This window comes from Dermacentor silvarum, chromosome 1 (assembly GCF_013339745.2).
Source record: "Dermacentor silvarum isolate Dsil-2018 chromosome 1, BIME_Dsil_1.4, whole genome shotgun sequence".
In the NCBI taxonomy this organism is placed as follows: domain Eukaryota; kingdom Metazoa; phylum Arthropoda; class Arachnida; order Ixodida; family Ixodidae; genus Dermacentor; species Dermacentor silvarum.
Genome location: NC_051154.1, coordinates 126,245,231 through 126,265,499, shown reverse-complemented (window position 1 = coordinate 126,265,499; position 20,269 = coordinate 126,245,231). Strand labels below are relative to the sequence as shown.

Below are 20,269 nucleotides of genomic sequence, written 5' to 3'. Positions count from 1 at the left end.
TCAGACACGGCAAAGACGCATGGAAGCAGTTGAATAATGATATCAGTTTTTTTATGAGCTGTGGCCCATTTTTCTTTCTAAGCACTGTACAACGAAAATCGATATACCAATCATACAGTATAACCAGGGAAGGCTGTTTTTTTTAAATTATTTTTGAACATTTTGTAGATTTATTTACGAAGTCCCACGCTACTGCACGGAAAGTCCATCTATGAAGCGCACTGATGAAATATACATGAAGCAATAGCACAGCCGGCGTAGATACCTGCCGCCGGAAGATAGAATAAGGCATTTGGAGTAGCTCACGGTGAAATGCGCTTCGTGGGGCACTCAGTGGTGCGTATAAGAGGCGAGAAATTTCTCGCGAACTTTACCAGTTCATTATGACAAGCTTACCAGCACGGTTAGCAATGGTAGCTACCATTTCGTAGTGAGTCAGGAAAATCACAGAAAGTAAAGTGGTTTTGTGCGCCCGCAGGGTGTAGTAAGAATACGAAAATAATCGGATGGGAATGCAGCACAGCTGATCGTGGATACAAGAAACAATTAAGTGCTCGAGGAGGTATAGAATGGATATAAGAAGATTAAGTAGGTGCTTCCTTTCCGGCATTAAAATGCAACAGTTTTAGTAATATGAAACAGTCGCACTAGATGTCATGCCTCTGCGAGTACCGGAGGTTCCGAGACTACGGTGTGCTGTTCCTGAATACAAGCTTACACATTCATTTCGTGGCATCCGTGGCCACGTTCCTCGGAAAGCAAAAAACATGTGGGCCCGTATTCACAAAATCTTGCGTTACAACTGTTCACAAGAGAATTTTTCAGCCAATCATGATACTCGACATTATTTTAGTGAAGGCGAACAGCAAATTGAAAAGAGCACTTACAAACAAAAAAATTCACGCAGAAACGCCTCAGGGTGTTCTCTAAGTATGCGTAAGCATTGTGCCGCTTGCTCATCGCCACGCAGTCCGGTTTCACTATCAATAGAGAGTTTTAGAATAGGGGCCCCAAATGTTTGGGGCCCCAAAGAGCTTCGCGGGTGTTAGCGTTGGGGCATGCAAGAGTGAAGAGTTTTAGAATAGGTGTCAAAGAAAAACTATTATAAATATTAAAATAAACTATGCCATTTTATGATAGGAAGAGTAATTTTGACTTCCGTAGTTTTGTGTTTAATTACAATTGAGAGGTTATTCTATTAGCAGCAAGCGATTTGTTGCGCCTAATTTTGAGTAACCAACTTGACGTGCCTTCACCAGCCAAGCTAATCCATGTTAGGCCTACGAGCCATGAAATCGAGAATCGAATTCAGAATCAGCGGCGTCTAATGAATCAATCTTCATTACACGCGTTAGTTGAGAGAAAGCGATAACCGCAGTCACTTCTCCTACCTTACGAACTTCACGCGTTACCACGAATCAAGCCGAGTTTGGTACTCGGAGAGCCATCGCTTCGATGGGTGCCGCCATGTTTGTTGACGCAAAGCTTTTTGGGCTGCTTTTGGGGCTCCCGCTAAATCGGTGAAATAGCGTGCCCAGCGCAAAACCCAAACCCAGTTAGCGCCTCACGCATGCGCAGTGGTGTCGACGCTATTTCTTTGGGGCCCCAAAACGTTTGGGGCCCCTATTCTAAGACTCTGTAATGTTATAAAACTTGATCCGACCAGTATGAACCCTTTACACCCTTATCGGTCTAGATCCGAGCTTTATCAACCCTTACCAGTCGGTATCAACCTTATAGCAATCGATCCGATCGTTATCAACCTTTATCTGTCCTTAACAGCTTTACCTGACATATTTAAACTCTAATCTAATCTTATCGGTCCTTATCAACCTTCTCGGTCTTGATCCGACTCTTATACACTCTTATCGGCACTTATTAATCTTATCAAAATTGATCCGACCATTATAAAGCCTTATCGCTCTTTAGAACTTTATCCATACGCGTCGAATCATTATCAACCGTGATGAGACCCATACACCCCTTATCACTCCCTATCACCCTTATCAGCTCATTGACTGCTTATCTGTCTGTGTTGCGTGACTTGAAGCGCATAAGCCCTCAGAGGTCGGTGGCATTCTGCTCGGTGAAGGAAATCCCCAACGGAAGGCGCATTCCGCGACCAACGAAGCGCATCGGGGAGGGGAACGTTTTTGGAATTAAATTTTCGCAAAATCGGAATTTTCCTGATGTCTGCAATGCTCCAAGTCGGCTCTACATGTGGTCGTAGAGATGGCTTTTATTCCACCATCACGAAATCTTTAAACAATGCCTTCATAGAAACTGTTCCCCTTTAAAATTTGTTTTGTACCGCCGGTACAACACATTCAGATGGTTCAGATGTATTAACCTTCTGCAAGCGTGGTGCGAGCGTGGGCGTAACCCAGTAGGGCCGGTATTTTTGTAGCGATGCGTTATGCTTGATTCTATACAAGTCTTATCATCCACCGCTCATGGCCGGCTGATCCCGTTGATAACGTGAGCGGACCATCGCTCTGACCACTGACGAAGCTCTAAAAGCGCGAAAATACATTAGCATCGGAAAGGCATCGCTACAAAATACCGGCATAGTTAGACACTTGGCTTCTGAGCGTGGGATCGAAGGTTCGAAACTCACCACCGCCAACGTGTTTTCTTTCAAATTTATTTTAATTTAACAGCGGAGCTGTTTAAGCCGGCCGTTATTCGGTTAGTCGTCCACAAAAAATGTGGGCCGATCCTGGCGGTAGTGCAGAACGGGTCCAAGTGCAATGGCACATACGCCTGTGAATTAGCGAAGCTCACCCTGGCTAAGTCTAGCTAAGCATGGCTAGGACTACTTAAGCTTAGTCAGTCATCGATAGCGAATCGATAGCCAATCAACAGCTAATCGATAATCGATCAATAGTCAATAAATTTCGGAAAATGCTGGGGATGACTTGATAGTGCTTAGCCTAGCCCGAATACGTAGCCAATACCGTGTGATAGCCAATCGATAGCCAATCAATACCTAATCAATACTCGATCAATAATTAATAAATTCCCGAAAATGCTGGGGATGACTTGGTAGTGCTTAGCCTATAGCCCAAAAGCCCGGACTAGCTAGGTGCCCACCAGCTCCGCTGTCTCTTTAGCATTGCGCCTCCAGTGCAAGCTACGCTAGCTTTTTTTTTTCTTTAATAAATTAATTTCTCTATGGCTATTCGTCTTACGTGACAGACGGAAGGATGGATGGGTTTCCTCGTTGGGCAGGCATGAAATGCTTACACTATTAAGCTTTTCTGAATTCGGTCCCCGTTTGCTAAGACATCGCAGTGTGGCCGCTAGTTTGCGTTATTCGACATAGTTCCTAGACAGAACCTTAGGACGCGAATTATACAATAAAGAAGCTAACGAGACGCGTTCAGGCGTGCCACGCAAAGCAACATCGGACCAGACCAGTCGGTTAGAACACGCACCGAACTTATATGAATATACTGTTGACATCGTGAACGACGGTAAAAATACGGGCCTTTGATACGCACTTTAGCGTTATATATTCCTGCGGGAGTACTTTCTGTTGTTTGGGAACAGAACAAGGCGTTATCGTTTCATGTACAGGGTCAGCAGAGCAGGCATGCTTTGGCATAGGGCCAGCCTATCAGGGCATTGCATCCTAACCGTGAGCGCCGGCGGCAAATGCCACTCTCGGTTTCCACTTTTCGGCTTGCTTGTACTGTCTTCCATGCTGTGGCAAAATGAGCAGTACATATGCACATACGCGAATCTAGATGTGCGCACTCCCTTTGGCAGCCTCCCGACTGTAAAACAGCAAGACGAATTTTATTCCGGCTCACCACCTTCTTCTGCCTGGCCATTAAACTTCTTTAGTTTTTATGTCTCTTAGTCTACTTGTTGTTGTTTTTAAACATAACTTTGTAGGCTTTTCCTTTGTCTCGACATCTCAGCAAAGTACTCTCTGATTATCAGCGACTGTAAAGGAACGAGCACTCTCAAGGCTTGGAGCGCGAAACAAAACGGTGTGTCTCAGCTTCGGTGCCGCCTGTACTGCAGCGCTCGCTAGTTACCGTCTTTCGGAGCCCGTTTCGCTGGCGACGGCGAGCGATGCCGGGACTGGGCCCGCATCAGCCTTAACGACTGCCATAGCTGTCGTGTTTCCAGCACAGCAAGGTAGCGCAAAAAAAAAACAGAAATAGACATTCGTCCTCGGGGCGCTAGCTTCAATATTCATTCCGGGTTCGACAAAGAATGTGTTTCAATGAAGCAAAGGGGTTTCTAGCTCAAAGAAGCCACCGCAGCAGGATTGAGTGCTGAAATCGGAATGCAGGCGAAAGCGGTTAATTTGGCGCCGACTCCGGTCGATAGGGCCAAGTGTGCTGGGGGAGTGGCGAAGCCATTAGAATGGAATCTGCCCTGGGGTCTCTTCGGGTGCGGCTCGTTTGGTTGCCTTTATTTATTTCTACGCCGTGTTTTTTTCCCGTCCCTACCGTTTGTAGCACCATTCGTTGCCGTCGTTTATGGTGAAACCACACCAGGCAATAACAAAAAGAGAAAGCTCTCGCACCTCACAGATAGTGAGGGCTGAAGCTCTGCAACACGAAAAGCTCGAATGAACAACGTCGCGATGGAAACTGGCTGCTTTCTCTTGCGCATAGTCTGCCCGCATGTGCAATCCCTTAAGGTATGATCAGAATTTAGCGAAAAATAAGCAAGGATTTCTAACAATATAAAGGGTATCTCATTCCCCGGCGTCTGTACTGTACACTAGCTTGAAAGACTGCTTTATGCTCTAATAGCACAGCGGGAATCAGGGTTGGAGCGTAATTCTGACGACGTCGCAACACCCGGTACCGGCGCTTCTATTTTACGCTCCCCGATGACTGCAATTACGGCCAAAATATATTGGGCATTTCATGCCTTTACATGTTTGCCTTTATACTGACTTCCTGTCGTTTATAGCAATAAAAAATTGGCAGTCTGCGCCCTGTTCTATCTTTCTTTTCGCCCTTCTTCTTACATCTTGCACAGTACGTTACTTTTTCAATATCGTACATCACTACACATTAAGACGCCAACCTCTGGGTAACGCGTTTCAACCGTGACAACATCATATGTTACTTGTGTGCCGCTATACGGACACACCGAAGGCAGGCGATGCCATGCCAAGACTACGGAGTAAAATACGTTCAACCTGTTTACCATTTAATTTAATACGCCATAATATAGGCCATTCCACGGACAGCGAGGACGGCGACAACGCCCTTGCTTGCGTTCATGCAGAAAGATGCATAAGTACATTGAACTCCCGTGTATTCGATTGTACTGATAACGGCCAATCTCGAAGCGAGTACGAGAACAACCACTCTATCGCCGCCCTTCCGCAGCCTTCCGCAGCCCGAGCCGTCGTGAACGAGCGGCTCAGGCTGGATCGAGTTACGAAACCCAGACCCGCATTCCGACTATGCACGCTCTGGCGCCATACAATGGAATCTCGTGTGCTTCTCCGACCGCACTGTGCTGTCGTCATGTTGCTGTTGCCGTCACTGGGACATAATGGCGCAATGAATCCAATTTCTTCACTTCGATCATTTCGGGCGCTCTCGACGAGCGAATCTAACCGTCAATAGAAGTAGTCCTGAAACTAATGAAATCTAGTCTGGTCGGTAAGTATCGTTATAAAACAGCACGGCGCTGACAAAGATGAAAACAAGGAGAAAAAGTACCGATAACTTGAACTTGATAATTTTTCGCCTTTGTCGGTGTCTCTTCCCTTTCATCAAACCTTATAAACTTTCACAACTATTTTGGTGACACTAAGAGAAAATCAGCACACAATGTCGCCGCCTTTACCCTCTGCGTTCGACTGTTGTATGGCAGGCACCCACACACACGAGCTCACCCATACAGACGCACATACACATACAGAAACGTATCTTACTGCTTCATAGCCTTCATAGCCTTCATAGCACATGTGTATAAGAGACATATAACCAAGCCGATAGAACTGTATGTGTCTTATAGACTTTTGTGCGCCTTGCGTCACTTACTTGGGCAGTGTTGTAGTTGTCCTTACGTTATCACCAGAGTCGATTTATTGGTGCTGTGGACGATAATAACTAAATTTGATGTGATGCAAACAGAGAAATGTGCACTTTTTAGGCAATCGTATGGTGGCTTGCGTAGCATGCAACTCCCGATGAAAGTGATCAGACATGAAGTCTATGCAACAACCCTCTACGGCAACGCTACATATGAGAGCATCCACTATTTCATATGTAGCATACTTGGAAAGCACACATCCTGCCACTTAAAATATATGCTGGATGTAAAACATCGTGAACAAGAAGGAAAAAGTGAACTCGCTACATGATGACACACTGATACAAATACCCAGACAGTTGCCTCCCAACTCGTTCTGCTAAAACACAATTAACACATTAATCAAACTTGCAGCACACGTCCAATCAGAAGCGTTTCAATAATTTTGCGTCAAATTTTGAATATCATTATTTTCATCACCTTGTCATGTACTATATTGACGTGCACAATTGTGCACACAGAGCTCGAAGGCTTTATAATTCACGGGAATTACTCCAAGAATTTCCTACCGTTTTCCAGCAGTGGAACTTCAAGTGTAGTTGTCCTTGTGGAACTCATCATGCGGTATGTCGTTGCACACAGGGCTGCTGGTGCAGTGTGCAGTTAATTTTGAAACCCCTACACAGTTGCGAACGTGGGCTGCCAAAAAAAGTGTCATAAATGTTGCTATACTTTATCTTGTTCCCTCTAATTGTGGCCTACGTGATGGATTAGTTCTGATATCTTTTGTGCATGTGTGTCTGTGTGGAAGGGGGGGGGGGGGGCGTAAATTAAAGACGAACCTAAGTGCGCATTTAGACTCCTGTTGTGTAGACGGGACGTGTCATATAGCTCTTTTTTTCGCATTTCTTTTTTTTTCAGCAAACGGCCTCCCCCATGCACACCTTGCGTAATTCAGCAGCGAAACAGCCACTGGGCGGAGCGGACGTTACTTTAAGGCTTTTTAATTTTCTTTTGCAGTATGGCTGTTTTTATTATAGAAGTCTGCATGCATCGTTCGCTTGTCGAGGATGCACGCAAGGTGAGTGAGAACTGTGGTTTCTTGAGCACGGTTTCCTAACTTACATAGGCGCATTCAAAGAAGGTGTCAATTTTGTGGTTCACGAAAGAGAAATCATTTATACCGTCGCATTCATATGAATACACAGTTTTTGTTCCTTGTCGATATTGCTCAGCAGCATTTTTGGGTGTGCCATGCCAGCGCACCGTTCCGATGCAATCACAGAGAAAAATACTGTAACAATGACGCCTAAAGGTCACATATGCCGTTGTAATGTGCAATCGATACCCACTGCCAGTTCGGAATGAACGCCAATAACAGGGGTTTTGAAATATTTTTATTAATTCTATTCAATAACTTTAGCTCTGATAAAATTACAACCTTTATATAGTTTGCGATGCTTAGTTGCATTATCAAAAGATGCGATGCTAGCTCGAGGTCCTACCGCTCGGGGACGTAGCGCTGGCCAGATCTTGCTCACTAGTCAGACACAGCACCATAAAGTGAAGAATTATTCTCACGTGGCTCCGCGTCCCCAGCTTCCTCCTTACTCTGCCGTCTAATCTCGCATTACACATCTCTCGCAGATGTTTAGTCACTGGCATTCATCACTAAGTTCTGAGCCTCTATCAACAGCAATAAATTAAATAGCTTGTTTTTTTGTTGTATATATGACAAAAAAGGAGATATCGCAGCACGAATGCGGCGCCAGGTACTCCTTGTCTCGTGGATGTGTAGGGTCCTTGAGCATGTGCTCTTATCCACTGTTACACATATCTATGATGCTCTTGTACACGTAGCATGTATAGATATGACGTACTCTACGTACTGCTGCTTTTCGTTTCCTTTTTTTTTTTTAGTTCGAATGCTTTTTTTTTTTAAACACAGAAGGCGCGCGTTGCAATCGTGAAATTGAAGCCCAGCCCTAATGAAATCGTGTCTTAGCGGGATTATAAGGCTAGCACTACTTTCGAGATACCCGTCCTTAATATTTGCTATGAAATACGTTGAGATTCTAGTTAAATTTCCCAAAAGCACCCCGCAAGCAGTTCGTGATGACCATAGGTGGAGCGCATTTTTAAACAGATTTTGAGGAATAATATCTCGAAAGTAGTGGTAGCCTTGGGTCTTCTGCTAAACGGATATTATGTCACTACTGCTCGACTTCAATTTCGCAAAGGGAAACTTGCGCACTAAATCGAATAATAGTTATTCGTTGAATATTTATAGTTAGCTAACCGAACGTAGCTGTTTTCTTGTGCAAGTAATGTCCACCTCACCCGGTATAGTCCCCTCGAAAAGGCCAAGTTGCGGTATTTGCGGCATGCGCTTTTTATATCGGTTAATCCTAAAAATAATACCCTGTCCATTGCTGCATATACGCTGAAGTATATTAAAGTATATTGATCATACTGTCTAGATACGATACCGTATATAAATACGTAAGAATAAAATGACTTATGAAGCGATACAGAGCCACTAAGTGCTGTTTTAAGGTCTAGTATTGTTAATTTCGTCTTTCTTGGGAGCCCGGATTATCATTTACCTTTTACAGCAAATTAGTCGGTGCGACACATTCTTACTCCCAAAGAACCACGACTATTGTTAAGCTTTGATAAACGTTTCATGCAAATTTAACTCACATATATTATAATAAAATTAATGAGATCGTGAACAAACGGCCACCTATGTTTATGTCTTTTTTACGCATAAATATTAGTTTTACTAAAACTTGAAATAACGATTAGCGAGGTTATTGTGGTTGTCGAACATTTAATTTGTTCTTCTCTTTCTCTTGCAATAGTTTCCTTGGTGTGTCTATAGAAAGCCTTTATTTAACGGATGAATGTATATTGTAGTAAAAGAACTCTCTCCTTCGAACGTCGGCTGAGGGGAAGAAGTTAAAGGATCAATTTACTACAGTCGTTTGGGTAATTCAGTAAAACAAGGAGGCATTTTACTTTTTCCACTACTTGAGAGCTTCCGCGAAGATGCTCCAAACATACTAGCAAAGTACTCGTACTAGGCACGTCGGCCAGAAGGTTACATTACAACGCTATAAAGTTTCAGAATGTAACAAAAAATTGTTGTTTTAGCGTCAACTGTTCTGTTCATTCGGCCTCTTCAATTATTGCGTACTGAAAATACTGCATGGTATTATCTGTTCGACAACGTGTTTTCTGATTCCTCGTTTTACATTAGTTTTCAGGGCCGCACTTGAACTCGTCTTTAGTAGTTTGCTTGGACTCCCTGTCAGTGGCTCAATGCAGAGCAGTTTTTGCGAACAAAGGCACTGGCAGAATAACGTACGCAGACACGCGTTTACCACAAAAGCACTGTAAGAGCAAATGGTGAACATACTTGGAACTTCATAATCGCACCTTGCTCAGGCACCATTCTTGCTCACTGTTATCACAAATAGCTACGTCTTCCAGTTCTATTCGGTGGCACCATGTGCAAGGCACCAGGGCTAATGATCATGTAATTAAAGAAAAATCACTAAGCTGTTGGCAGGAAGACAGTAAGCAGTTGCTTACTGGCATTGCCGAACAGCTAGCAAAAATGTTTGCTCAATTAACCAATGGCTAGCCATGAATGCGTTATTTTCTTAAAAAGCCGACCTTGTTGGACGCCATTTTAGCATAGCTTAACCTGTAGCTTGGTGGAAGTTCTGAAGACCAAACGCGTCTTTAGAGGTAGCGCTAGCAAGTATACTCGCATTCGTTACCAAGGGACCATTGTATTCGTTATGTATGCTCATATTTTCTACTGGATATAACGATTCTCCCGTGCTGCCCCGTGGTAACAAAGAAATGCTACTCACAGTGCACCTGTAGCACCCAGCTGTCGGCCACTTGGTCGTGTCCGGGCATCCTGGGGTTGGTGGCGACGCACCTGAGCTGGCGGCCGTTGTCCCGGGCCCTGGGCACGAAGCCAAGCAGCGAGGTGGTCACGTTGCCGCCTGCCGACAGCCGTGTTTGAGCGAGCGACGCATTCAGGCGCACGCCATCCAGCCACCAGGAAACGAGCGCCGGTGGCAGGGAGCCTTCGGCCTCGCACTCCACCTCGGCACGGAACTCGGCTGACAAGAAATCTTGCTTGCCCCGGATGACCGCGCGCGCGGGCTTCACTGTACGTCGTAGAAAACATAGGGCGAGAGGAAGGGCAGGGGGGGGGGGGGGGGAGATAAAAAGGTCAATTGCGTCCTAGAAGAAAGCGCCACAGAACACAAGAAAATTGCATATTCTTGACAATTCGCCGCATGGTTGTGGTAGAATATCAGTCGAAACATTTATACGTTTTAATGGCCTTTACCCCAACTGTTCCGTGCGAACGGGGGCAGGCAGTGCTGGAAGGTATTTGTCAAGTGATAGAGTAAAAAAGCTAGTCCGGGCATCGCTCAAGCTCTGTAGCTCCTGAATATACGGCTGCTTAATTAATTCGTATATTCACCAAAACCAGGCAATGAAAGTAAAGTCCGACCGGCGGGAAAGTTGCTAAATCAGCTGAAATATACAAGAATAGCAGCTTTGAACGTATACCAAAAGATCACGCCCGTGATTCTTTAACGTACATCGGATCCGCGGCCACGAACGTTCGCTTGGCCGGACGGCAACGGAATTCCAAAGCACGGAATTGCTCTAGAACTGCCGCCTTGCCACAGAGGCCATTTCTGCGTCGGAGAGCACCCTTCACTTCAATGTGCACTTGCGAGATACAGAATTACCCGCCCCTCTTTGATTACGCAACAGATCGATATATCGATGGTGGACACAATGCGCGCTGGCATGACGGCGAATGAGAGAATACAAAACACGCACACAAAAGGAGAGATTTCGGCGAGGCTATTTTTCTTCCAGGTTATTTCTCGCCTGGCGAGTGACCATTGTTTTCTCTCCTCCTTCTCCGGCTCCTTCTGTCCCGCCAGCGACAGAGCTCTCAGCTCAGATCCCGCGCTAAAAGCAGCGAGAACAAAGTAAAGTTCGGCGCGCGCGAGAACTGCTTTCAAAGCAATATTCGTAGCCGGGCACTTAAGACGTCGGCCGAAGAGAGCTCAACACGACATCCATCCGGCTTCCTGAGCCATCAGCGACGGCCTCCAAGCAGGACGTGACGCGGAAGCCTGCCTGCTTTGCTAGCCGCCGCCGAATTGAGCGGCGCACAACGGTGTGCCCTGCAGGGCCTGCGACCGCACAGCCGCTAGCGCGCGCCCTGCAAACGGCCCGCACAACCGGGGGAAGCCGACTGCTTAGCGCACCGGGCGACTGCTAGGCAGCGCCAAAACGACGCGACAGGCGGCCAGCGGTGTCGCATTGCAGTGGGAAATATAGGTTTCGCTGATTACGGTTCCCACGTCCCGCCGTCAGCTTATTCCCGCCATGGTTCCTTTCTTATGCCTCCTAGCACCTTTCCTCTCGATGTTACTCGAGCATACTTTCTTTTTTCTCCGACACGACGTCTCTCTTGCTGCCTTCCTTAGCGCGTGCTGCCAGCAACAGCCGGGTTGCCTTCGTTTCACACCTTTCATCTTATCTTTATTTTTCTGGAGGGGAGGGGAGGGGGTTGAGAGGCCGCGAGGAAAGAGAGGATTTGAGCATGTTTGTCCCTGGCAGGCGGCGCACGTGGCAGGCAACATATTCGCGCCGACTGGGAGATGTAAATGAGAACCTACAGCTCGCTTTCGGGAGGGGGCACGTTCTTCGCTCTTTATCTCTCCTCCGCGCACTCTCGTGGCACCGTTCGCTGGAGGTCCCTTATTCTCGAACGTGGTGAACTCCCACGGCGTGGCTCAACTACAAAGTTGAAGAAACGACCTGGCAGAAACCAAGCCGCGTCGCGACTCCCCTCCTCGGCGGCAATCAGCGTCTGGAAAAGCTGTCGACGCGCGCTGGCACGGCGCGTTGGAAAAAAGTGAATATCCGTTATGCGCGGGAAAGGCTCGTTACCACGTCTGGATATACGACAGTGCGCGCTGCACGCCAGTGCTGCTCGTTTCTCAGCCTTGCGTACCAGCGCGCACGGCGATACGTGACGGGAAAGGCAAAGGCCACGCGTGGAGTCGCAATCATAAATTCGACTCCAGCAGCAGCGCACCAGTGCGGCATTGGGCAAGGGCCACGGTTTTAGCGCCAGCCGAGGAGGGGCTCGGGCGCGCCCTCGGCAGGGAAGGGCCGGCGCTGAGAACGACGCGCAAGCACCTCTCAAGCTGCGTCGCCGCGTGGTGCCGAGTGTGGGCGTGCGTGACCCGCGCGTTCGACAGGCTCGGCCAATTTCAGCTGCACGACTGCTTCCCCGCACATACGCCATGGCCGAACGTTCGAGCGCTCCTGCCAGAGTAAATTTCCCAGGGCGAAGGGATCGACTGACTCGGCGCTAACCGCCCGATACCCTGCACCCTTTACATATGAGATGGCTCATCGATGAAAATTATCGCGGCTACTTCCCACATTAATGCTCGCCGCTTGTTGTTGCTGAGGTTACCATTGACATTTTTCTGACCGCGTCTGAGACGTTTAGCGCCTCGACATGGCTGGTCCACGTAGCTAGCGCCTAACATTATTATACAACGTCCGCGTTACACGGAAAAAAGTACTCAATATTTTTTTTCTGCCTAAATTACGGTACAAGTGTTTTTACTAAGTATAAATTATTTATATAGAACGGGTATTATTAGTGAATAACAGTTAGAGAGAAGAAGAGTGAAATGGAAGAAAAGGCAGGGAGTAAAATTATACGGACGTCTGGTTTCCTACCCTACGCAGGAGATGGACATAGAGATTACGGTAGGCCATTAAGGTCTATCGATATTCTACAGATGCACGCATCGCTTTCTGAGCTTGCAACGCATGTAGCCACGGTCCAAGTAGCTTTGTCACCGAGAATGCCATTGAATCCAGGTGATCTAATTTCGTTCAAGGTAAAAGGCAGTGGTCGCCATAGCGAGGACAGATGCAGATGAAATATTCCATAGACTCCGCACAGCCACAACTGTAGCGTGAAGGTGTGCCAACCATTCGACTGAGTAACACGCAAGCCTTTGTGAACCCCGTGGATTCTAGACTAAGGTAACATTTATACCCAGTAAAGATAGCGCATTCTTCACCAGAATGATTAGCGATTTGTGAAAGTGATCATTGTTTTTTCATGTGTTTAAGCATTATTTAACCATTTGTGAAATCGCTTTTCATGTGTTCTCTTGTGAAATATCTCTATAGTTGAGCCCACTCCACAGCTGTACTGCCTCCACAATGAACGGTGTTCTGAAACTTAAAACAAATATATATATATATATATATATATATATATATATATATATATATAATGGTGGCTGTATTTTTTGATACCATAATAAAAGTAAGTGAGATCAAAACACAATACGGCGCGTTGTGCGCTGCAAATTGCGTAGAGAGAGACAGGAAGAAATCAACAATAGGAAAGGCAGGGAGCAAATCCAGACGAGCGTTCAGTTTGCCACTTTGAAATAGCGGGTAAGAGAAAGGGAGAATATACAGATGGCGATAGTGACACTGCGTGCACGCCAGAGCATCTCAGGACGAGCACTTCAAGAGCAAACCAGTGGGCGAATAGCTTTTTTCCCCAGCGACATATGTGACCACAGTCCCCGTATTTTAAACTCAGAAAATGTTACGGAGTCCAGCCAGTTTGGAGATAGATGCATTGGACGTCGTACCAAGGACAACTACAAAACAGGTGATCGATGTTTTAATGGCCTTTACAAAAATCACACGTGATTACCTGATACCTTTGAAAGGTTATCTGTCCGCAGAATGCTCGCCACTACACGTACAGTTCTCTGCGATTTAAGCGCGATACTTGGACCGCATGTTGGGTATCTGCTCATGAACCAAATGCAATCACCATGCATCACAAACGCTCTCGCTCTCATCGTACACCACAATGCATAAGCTCGGCGTTCCAGCGCCCACCAGCGATGCAACAAGCGCCGCCAGCGGCCTCCGTGTATCGCGTTTGATTCGTTCAACCTTTGATCTTTAGGGTGCTTCAGTCAGGTCACTAAATATTTCATGACAGCGTAACTTTCATGACGGATGTCTCAAATGTTTTTTTTTTCAGATTTTCTCTTTCTTTTCCCTTGCCATCTAGTATAAGTATAATTTTAAATGTACTGTTATTTCTCATTGTCTAGCATCTGTTTCATCTTCTTATGCGCTAGATTTCTGTGTTTATTGAAAATTTAAATTCAGTAGCAAGTGGCAGGTTTCCAGCGTCTCCATCTGATCTTCCAGTCAACTCTAACCTTCTTTTAAGCGAAGCTGTTCATAGCTAGGCTTTCGTGCATTTTTGCTGTGCGTGTGCAAAACACTGGGCCGATCCTGGTGATAGTGCAGAAAGGGCCCAAGCGCAATGGCACATACCCCTGTGGACTCCGGGTGGTGGGCTCCGGGAACTGTAACGCGCCCTTGAACTACCCTTGTCACACATGGGACCCAAAGAGGTCCCAGGAACAAAGGTAACAACAGGTCGTATACGATCGGTTCTTAGCCCAAAAGGCCGACCCACGTCTGCCACGTCTACGTTCGCACCGCCCTCTCCTTGTCGGCGTTCCAACCGCTTGCGTACCTAGTTTCCTGCCGCTCTCCCGGGGCGGCGGCACCATCGCGTATATATATATATATATATATATATATATATATATATATGACAAGGTGCCGTTCTCCATTTTGAATTTCACTTCTCTTCTCTCGTCGTAATGGGGAGGCTGCGTGTAGTGCGCACTCTTGGCGACGATTGCATTCTCGTCTCTGTGCCTACGAAGAGCGACGTCCCGCGTGCGCTTGGTGTTTTGTGCACGATCTTCATCGGTGGTGTTTGCCACCCGCCGGCCATCTCTGTTCCTGCCGTCGCTTTGCGTAGGCGCGTTGCTCTTCGGGAGTCCGGACTGTCCGTGCATATGATGGAATTAATATAATAATAACAGAGGTGATACGAGAATGTGTGTGCGTACCTTTGTTCATGATGACCACCGATCGAGACAATAAATGTGTTCATACCTTTGTTCAGAATTCTGTGTCACCTCTGTGTCGTGTGCTAAACAGCTTCGCTGGTCATCCACCTTCACAGTGTTGAATGGATCATGATTTTTTTCTGCCCTGCCACATTAAAATTAAACATTTCTGACTTGCCACATTAATCTGCATTCACCGACAGTAGTCTTGGCCAAATATACCGAGAACTGCACTGGCGTGACCTCGAAGACATGATTCGTGAAAATTTATTTCTCTCGCAACTTTTCCTAGTTGTTCGCGACCGCCCTTAATGACAGCTTCACAGCAAACTGTAGTGCGATTCATCTGTGCCAACAGCGAGCTCGTTGCAGCATTTTACTTCCCACGCGCGGCCCAATTGTGCGCCCATAACGGGACCCGCGGACGAGCTGTTGTTTGGCGGAGAGCATTAAATCAGTCAAAGACGTCGCAGTTATTGAGTCAGCCGTGCATACGGCGCGTCTGTCCACACGTGTCCGGCGCACGTTGGGTGCGTGATCGTTCTTGTCCTGGACAGCGCGGCGTGGCCAGTCGCCCCGCCCGACCGTAATCGCGTTACGAGGCAAACAGGAAGCGTCCCCTTGGAGCGCTGCCAGCAATTACCCTGTTGACGGGCAATGCGCGCGCGCGCGGCGCTCAATGCAACACGCCCACGGAGTACTTTGTCTCTTTCCTAGGGACGGCAGAAAACGAAAATGGCTCGCCCAGGGCGCGATTCTGCAAACGGAGGGCGCCACTATTTATGTCCTCGCAGACGCGAAGAAACTCGCTCGAAACTTTAGGCGCTCGTAAATCACACCGTGCGAGCAGCAAAGAAGATAATTTGACGCGTCGGAGAGAACAAGAAGAAGACGAGCCCGGCGCCTCTTCTCGCGCCTTGAGTATTTCCAGTCGTCGCCGTACAATGACTGCGCAACGACGCCGCCGCGATGCTTTCACCCTTCCACCCTGACAATGGGGCTGACACGGACGACGACGACGGGCGTCCCCGTGCCGCGGTTAGTGTTTGTTCGCTGACCTCATTGGAGGCTGCAGCTGACGATGCCTCCTTCCATCCCGTTTGCCCCTTCTCCTAATATTATTCAGAGGAGACCGTAAAGCATTCTTTGTGTTGCTGTCTTTTCCGCCTTATTCGTACCAAGTACCATGAAACTCTTTAAGATGAAGGGGTGTTTTTTCGACGGACGCGCGGCCGTAAAAGATGCTTGCACGCTTAACCTTGTTTGGTGACCGTGTCGAACCTTGATGTACCATTTTCGCTGTCCTGTACTTCAAGACGTGCCAATAACGAGCATAGCCAGCCCAAGTTGCAGCGTTTCGTGCTTTATTCGAGGGTGCCAGACAGTGGGAATAATAGTAAGCATGTATTTTCTGCCCGTGCTATCTCCTCCAACCACGTTTCCTAGTGTGCAATGTGATTTATATGGTGTAACACCAGCAAGCCGATTTTTTTTTATTTGTACAACGGCTAAAGAAGGAAATGAAGTGATCATTCTAACCACCTTATCTCTCGCTCTATATTTGCATAATGCAAGGAGATTTTCCTCACGCTCCAGTGCAGTGCCGCTAGCCTTTCATTTAATTTTCACCTAATGTTTCTTTATTTTCGGTATTGTTCGAGATTTTTTTTCTTTTAGTGTGGAACGCATTTATTTAAACTGTTATATCTAGGCCACTGTTGTTTTTGATGAGAGGCTGCGTGTCTAGGAGGCCATAATCACTAAGAAAATTTACAGCAAAAGTTTTGTTATCAATTAATAAGCTAAAAAACTTTTTAATTACTGACTTTAGTGCGAATGTTATAATTGTGGAATTGAAACTAAGGTGTATTGAGGTCATGTCTGCTTAGAAGAAATCCGAAGACTAGCACCAATATGTGCCCTAAAGTTAGTCATTAAAGTTAAGTATCATATCTTAGTGAACTAGCGAAGTTCTTGTTGAAAGTTTTGTTGCTAATGTCCACCAAAAAAGGCAGGGGCCTAGATATGACAGTTTTTCTTTTTTGTGTATGTTTTCCGCATAAAAAGAAACACCTGCTATATATAGATATATGTGTGTGTGTGTCAAGAAAAGCAGAACGACATCATAACAGCGTCTTTGCCTGCTGCACTGAATATATCTACAGGTTTCGGAAACATTAGTCTCTGCTTACGCTCGTCGAAAAAATAACCCAGTTGTTGGATCACTATTCTCTGCGTTGCTTTTTCTGACGTTCTTGTGACTAACATAAACCGACAGTCAGAACAAACCAAGAGGCGAATGAGCATCCAAGCTAACCAACGAATCAACATATATATATAAAGGTACCTGAATGAGGTACTTATTTAATAGACGTCACAGAACGGGTTATACCTCCGTCTAACGTATTAAGCAATTGTTGGCTTCAAGGTAGAGTGGTTGTATAAATCAGAATCAAAGCAATCTTCTGAGCACAAAATGCCTTTCGCGTTTAAAGTGCACTCTAGCTCCGTTACGTTTATGTTCCTCAAAACAGGTACTACAGTCTATGTAAAGCCTATTTGAACATAAAGACTAAAGCCTATTTAACTTCTAATGTTGGTTGCATATGAACGCTCAGACATAAATTTTATTTTATTTTATTTTAATTAAGGACTTAAAGGGACACTAAAGAGAAACAGGAAGTTCAGCTGGAATAAAAGAGGGACATTCAGGAATGCATGCAGTTTTTGTTGGGCGCAAAATTATGAGTTATTAGCGGAGAAATTCGTAAACAAAGACCAAATATCTCTTCCTCAATTTCTCTCACCCCATATTCGGCGCTGAAGCAGTGTCGTCACAGATTTCATTGCTGTCAGCGAATCAGAGGGCGACATGTTACGTCACCGCTTGCGTAAACGGCCGAGGCGCTCGCTCCATCATAGGCTGCATGGCCGCTGCGTTTGCGTTCGCTGCGACTTTTGCTAAGGTGTTCTGTGGCCGCGATGGATACCGTTGCTGACGCTGAACCTTGCAACGAAGAGCTCTCCAGGGAAGCACGGCTGCATTTGAGCGACTTCAGTGAAACAGAGTGCGAAATGATCCACCGTGCTCACGCGGTAGGTGTTTCCGCGTACGATGGCGGTGAGCCGCTGGCCGCGCCGACGGAAAGCGAAGCCTCGTTTTCGTCGACGCCAGGCGACAATGTTCCCGATAGAACAAGCGTAGAAAGTTCCGATAGAACAAGCCTACTCGGTATGGTTCTTTCCTATTTTTATTAATGACATTCAGCGCTCACCGAGCCGCCAGTTTGCTGCTGCAGGGGCATCAGTGGGGGATTTAATGAAGGCGACATTGATGGGACAGTTGCTCGAGAAAGGACTGGCCTCTGGGGCACGCCAAGATATTTTCCGAAAGCAGGATTATATACATATTCCGAGGGCGAGAAATGCAGAGAACGCACCATCGGTTTCTCTGGCTCTTTTGCCGTTTCATCATCGGCAGAGCACTGGGCCATTGCGAACGCCGGGGCTCATCGCGCGGCAGCACATGATAGGACACAGTCGGGTCAACACTGCCGCTGCCCCTGAACAAGCGCCTTGCGCCGTTGATACAGCCCTCAACACTACACACACGAGGTATTTTCTGGCTGTTTCCCGCGAAGTCAACGTTTTTCGAGCCACGCAACACGCAACCAAACACTGCAACACTACTGTAGAGCGGAACAGGCGCGCGCGGTGATGCATGGAGCAAAAACGAAACTACGGAACTATCACGACCGCATGTAAGGCCACACCATTTTTTCTTATTCCTTATTTAATTTTGCGCTAAACTTGTACGTCCTCGCTTGAAATGGCTTAAAAAGTTGGCAAATGCTGTTTATGTACGTTTAAGGTGTATTTCATTTTGCGTTTTATTAACAACGATAAATGGCTTTTGACCAATCGCGGCCAGGCTGCGTTTGCGATCTCCGACGTCACGAACGTGTAGTGCGGGAAATTCGAAGGGGCGTCAGCACCTATCCTTCAGTTTTTCTCCATTTTCTCGCTTATTAAACCTCTGTTCGCAGTAAGAATGGTATGTCTGTGATCGTGATAGGATAATCTACCATTAAAGCTGAACTTCCGGTTTCTCTTTAGTGTCCCTTTAAAGGTCCTTAAACGTAATAAAATGTTTATTTATTTATTAATTTTTATATAGCTTTTTTGTATGTGTGTGTGGCGTCGAAGTTACATGTCTGCAAAAATAGTTCAGCTATGCTTCAATAATCGGCTGGCGTACTGGCATTCTGTGCAACTGCGGGACGTGCACTGTGGGAAGAACCAGCGTATCAAACAACGAAACATCCGCGATTGCTGCGCCACAATGGGCGACCGCTTGCCATTGAAGCTCTAGAAATGTAGTCACACGCGGGCAATTTCTTACGCATCGGAAAGAAAGAAATAAAAGAACACTGCCTTCAACGCTGCTGCACGTTTATATGTTTCAAATGTTGTGGGTGCGCTCAGTCTCCTCTATGCACACAGAAATTAACTGAAAAAGAACTGGACACTCGCGTTAGCACCCGCTTGCTACCTTCATCTCAAGTAAGGGAACAGATGAGCCCTAGCGGTATATTGTGATTCCCTCATAAGCAAAGCAAGCTAACTGCTCGAAAAGCTTTCGCGGATTCCACCATATGCCTGCGGAATGATGTTTTATCTGGGAAGCAGAAAAATATATGGACATTTATTGTGCAAGCAGCGTTCTGAACGACGAATCATTGTGGCCACACTGTAAACTGTATTTCCAAAATGGTAGTGTATTTACAGTGAGGAACTTAAGTGGGCAGTGACTTTCTTATGTAAAAACATGATGTTTTCGTTTGGAGCTAATGTTTACTTTAGTGACTTGCTGCGTCATTGATATCCTAGCGTATTCTTTAATGTCGCTTTGGCTTTTCCTCACACAAATAATGTAAGCGGCAAAGCACCCTTTACAGGCATACACCATGAGCAGTTTTCCGCGTTACATTTTTGGCAGTTTTCCAATCGCTCGATTATTTTCAAAGCAAATAGCTTGCTTTGGCTCTTTCTGCCATTTTTGTGACTTGTCGGTAGTGATAGGACGAGGGTCAATGGTCGGACTCGGCAAGAAAAACTGCGTTCGTTCGTCTTCTATTGCTCTCTCGTTCGCTTACTATCTCGCTCACACTCTCTCTCTCGCCCTTCGTTCGTTCGTGCTATTC

The 20,269-nt window shown here is 46.3% G+C and overlaps 1 protein-coding gene across 1 annotated transcript in view; it reads right to left on the bottom strand.

The window, feature by feature from the left end:
• Nucleotides 1-20,269, bottom strand: part of LOC119457370 (hemicentin-1-like) — a 268,953-nt gene that overhangs the window by 39,031 nt on the left and 209,653 nt on the right. The window contains exon 5 of the mRNA XM_049668104.1: nucleotides 9,903-10,208. Within this exon, the coding sequence (XP_049524061.1) occupies nucleotides 9,903-10,208 (306 nt within the window). The remainder of the gene's footprint in view (nucleotides 1-9,902; nucleotides 10,209-20,269) is intronic.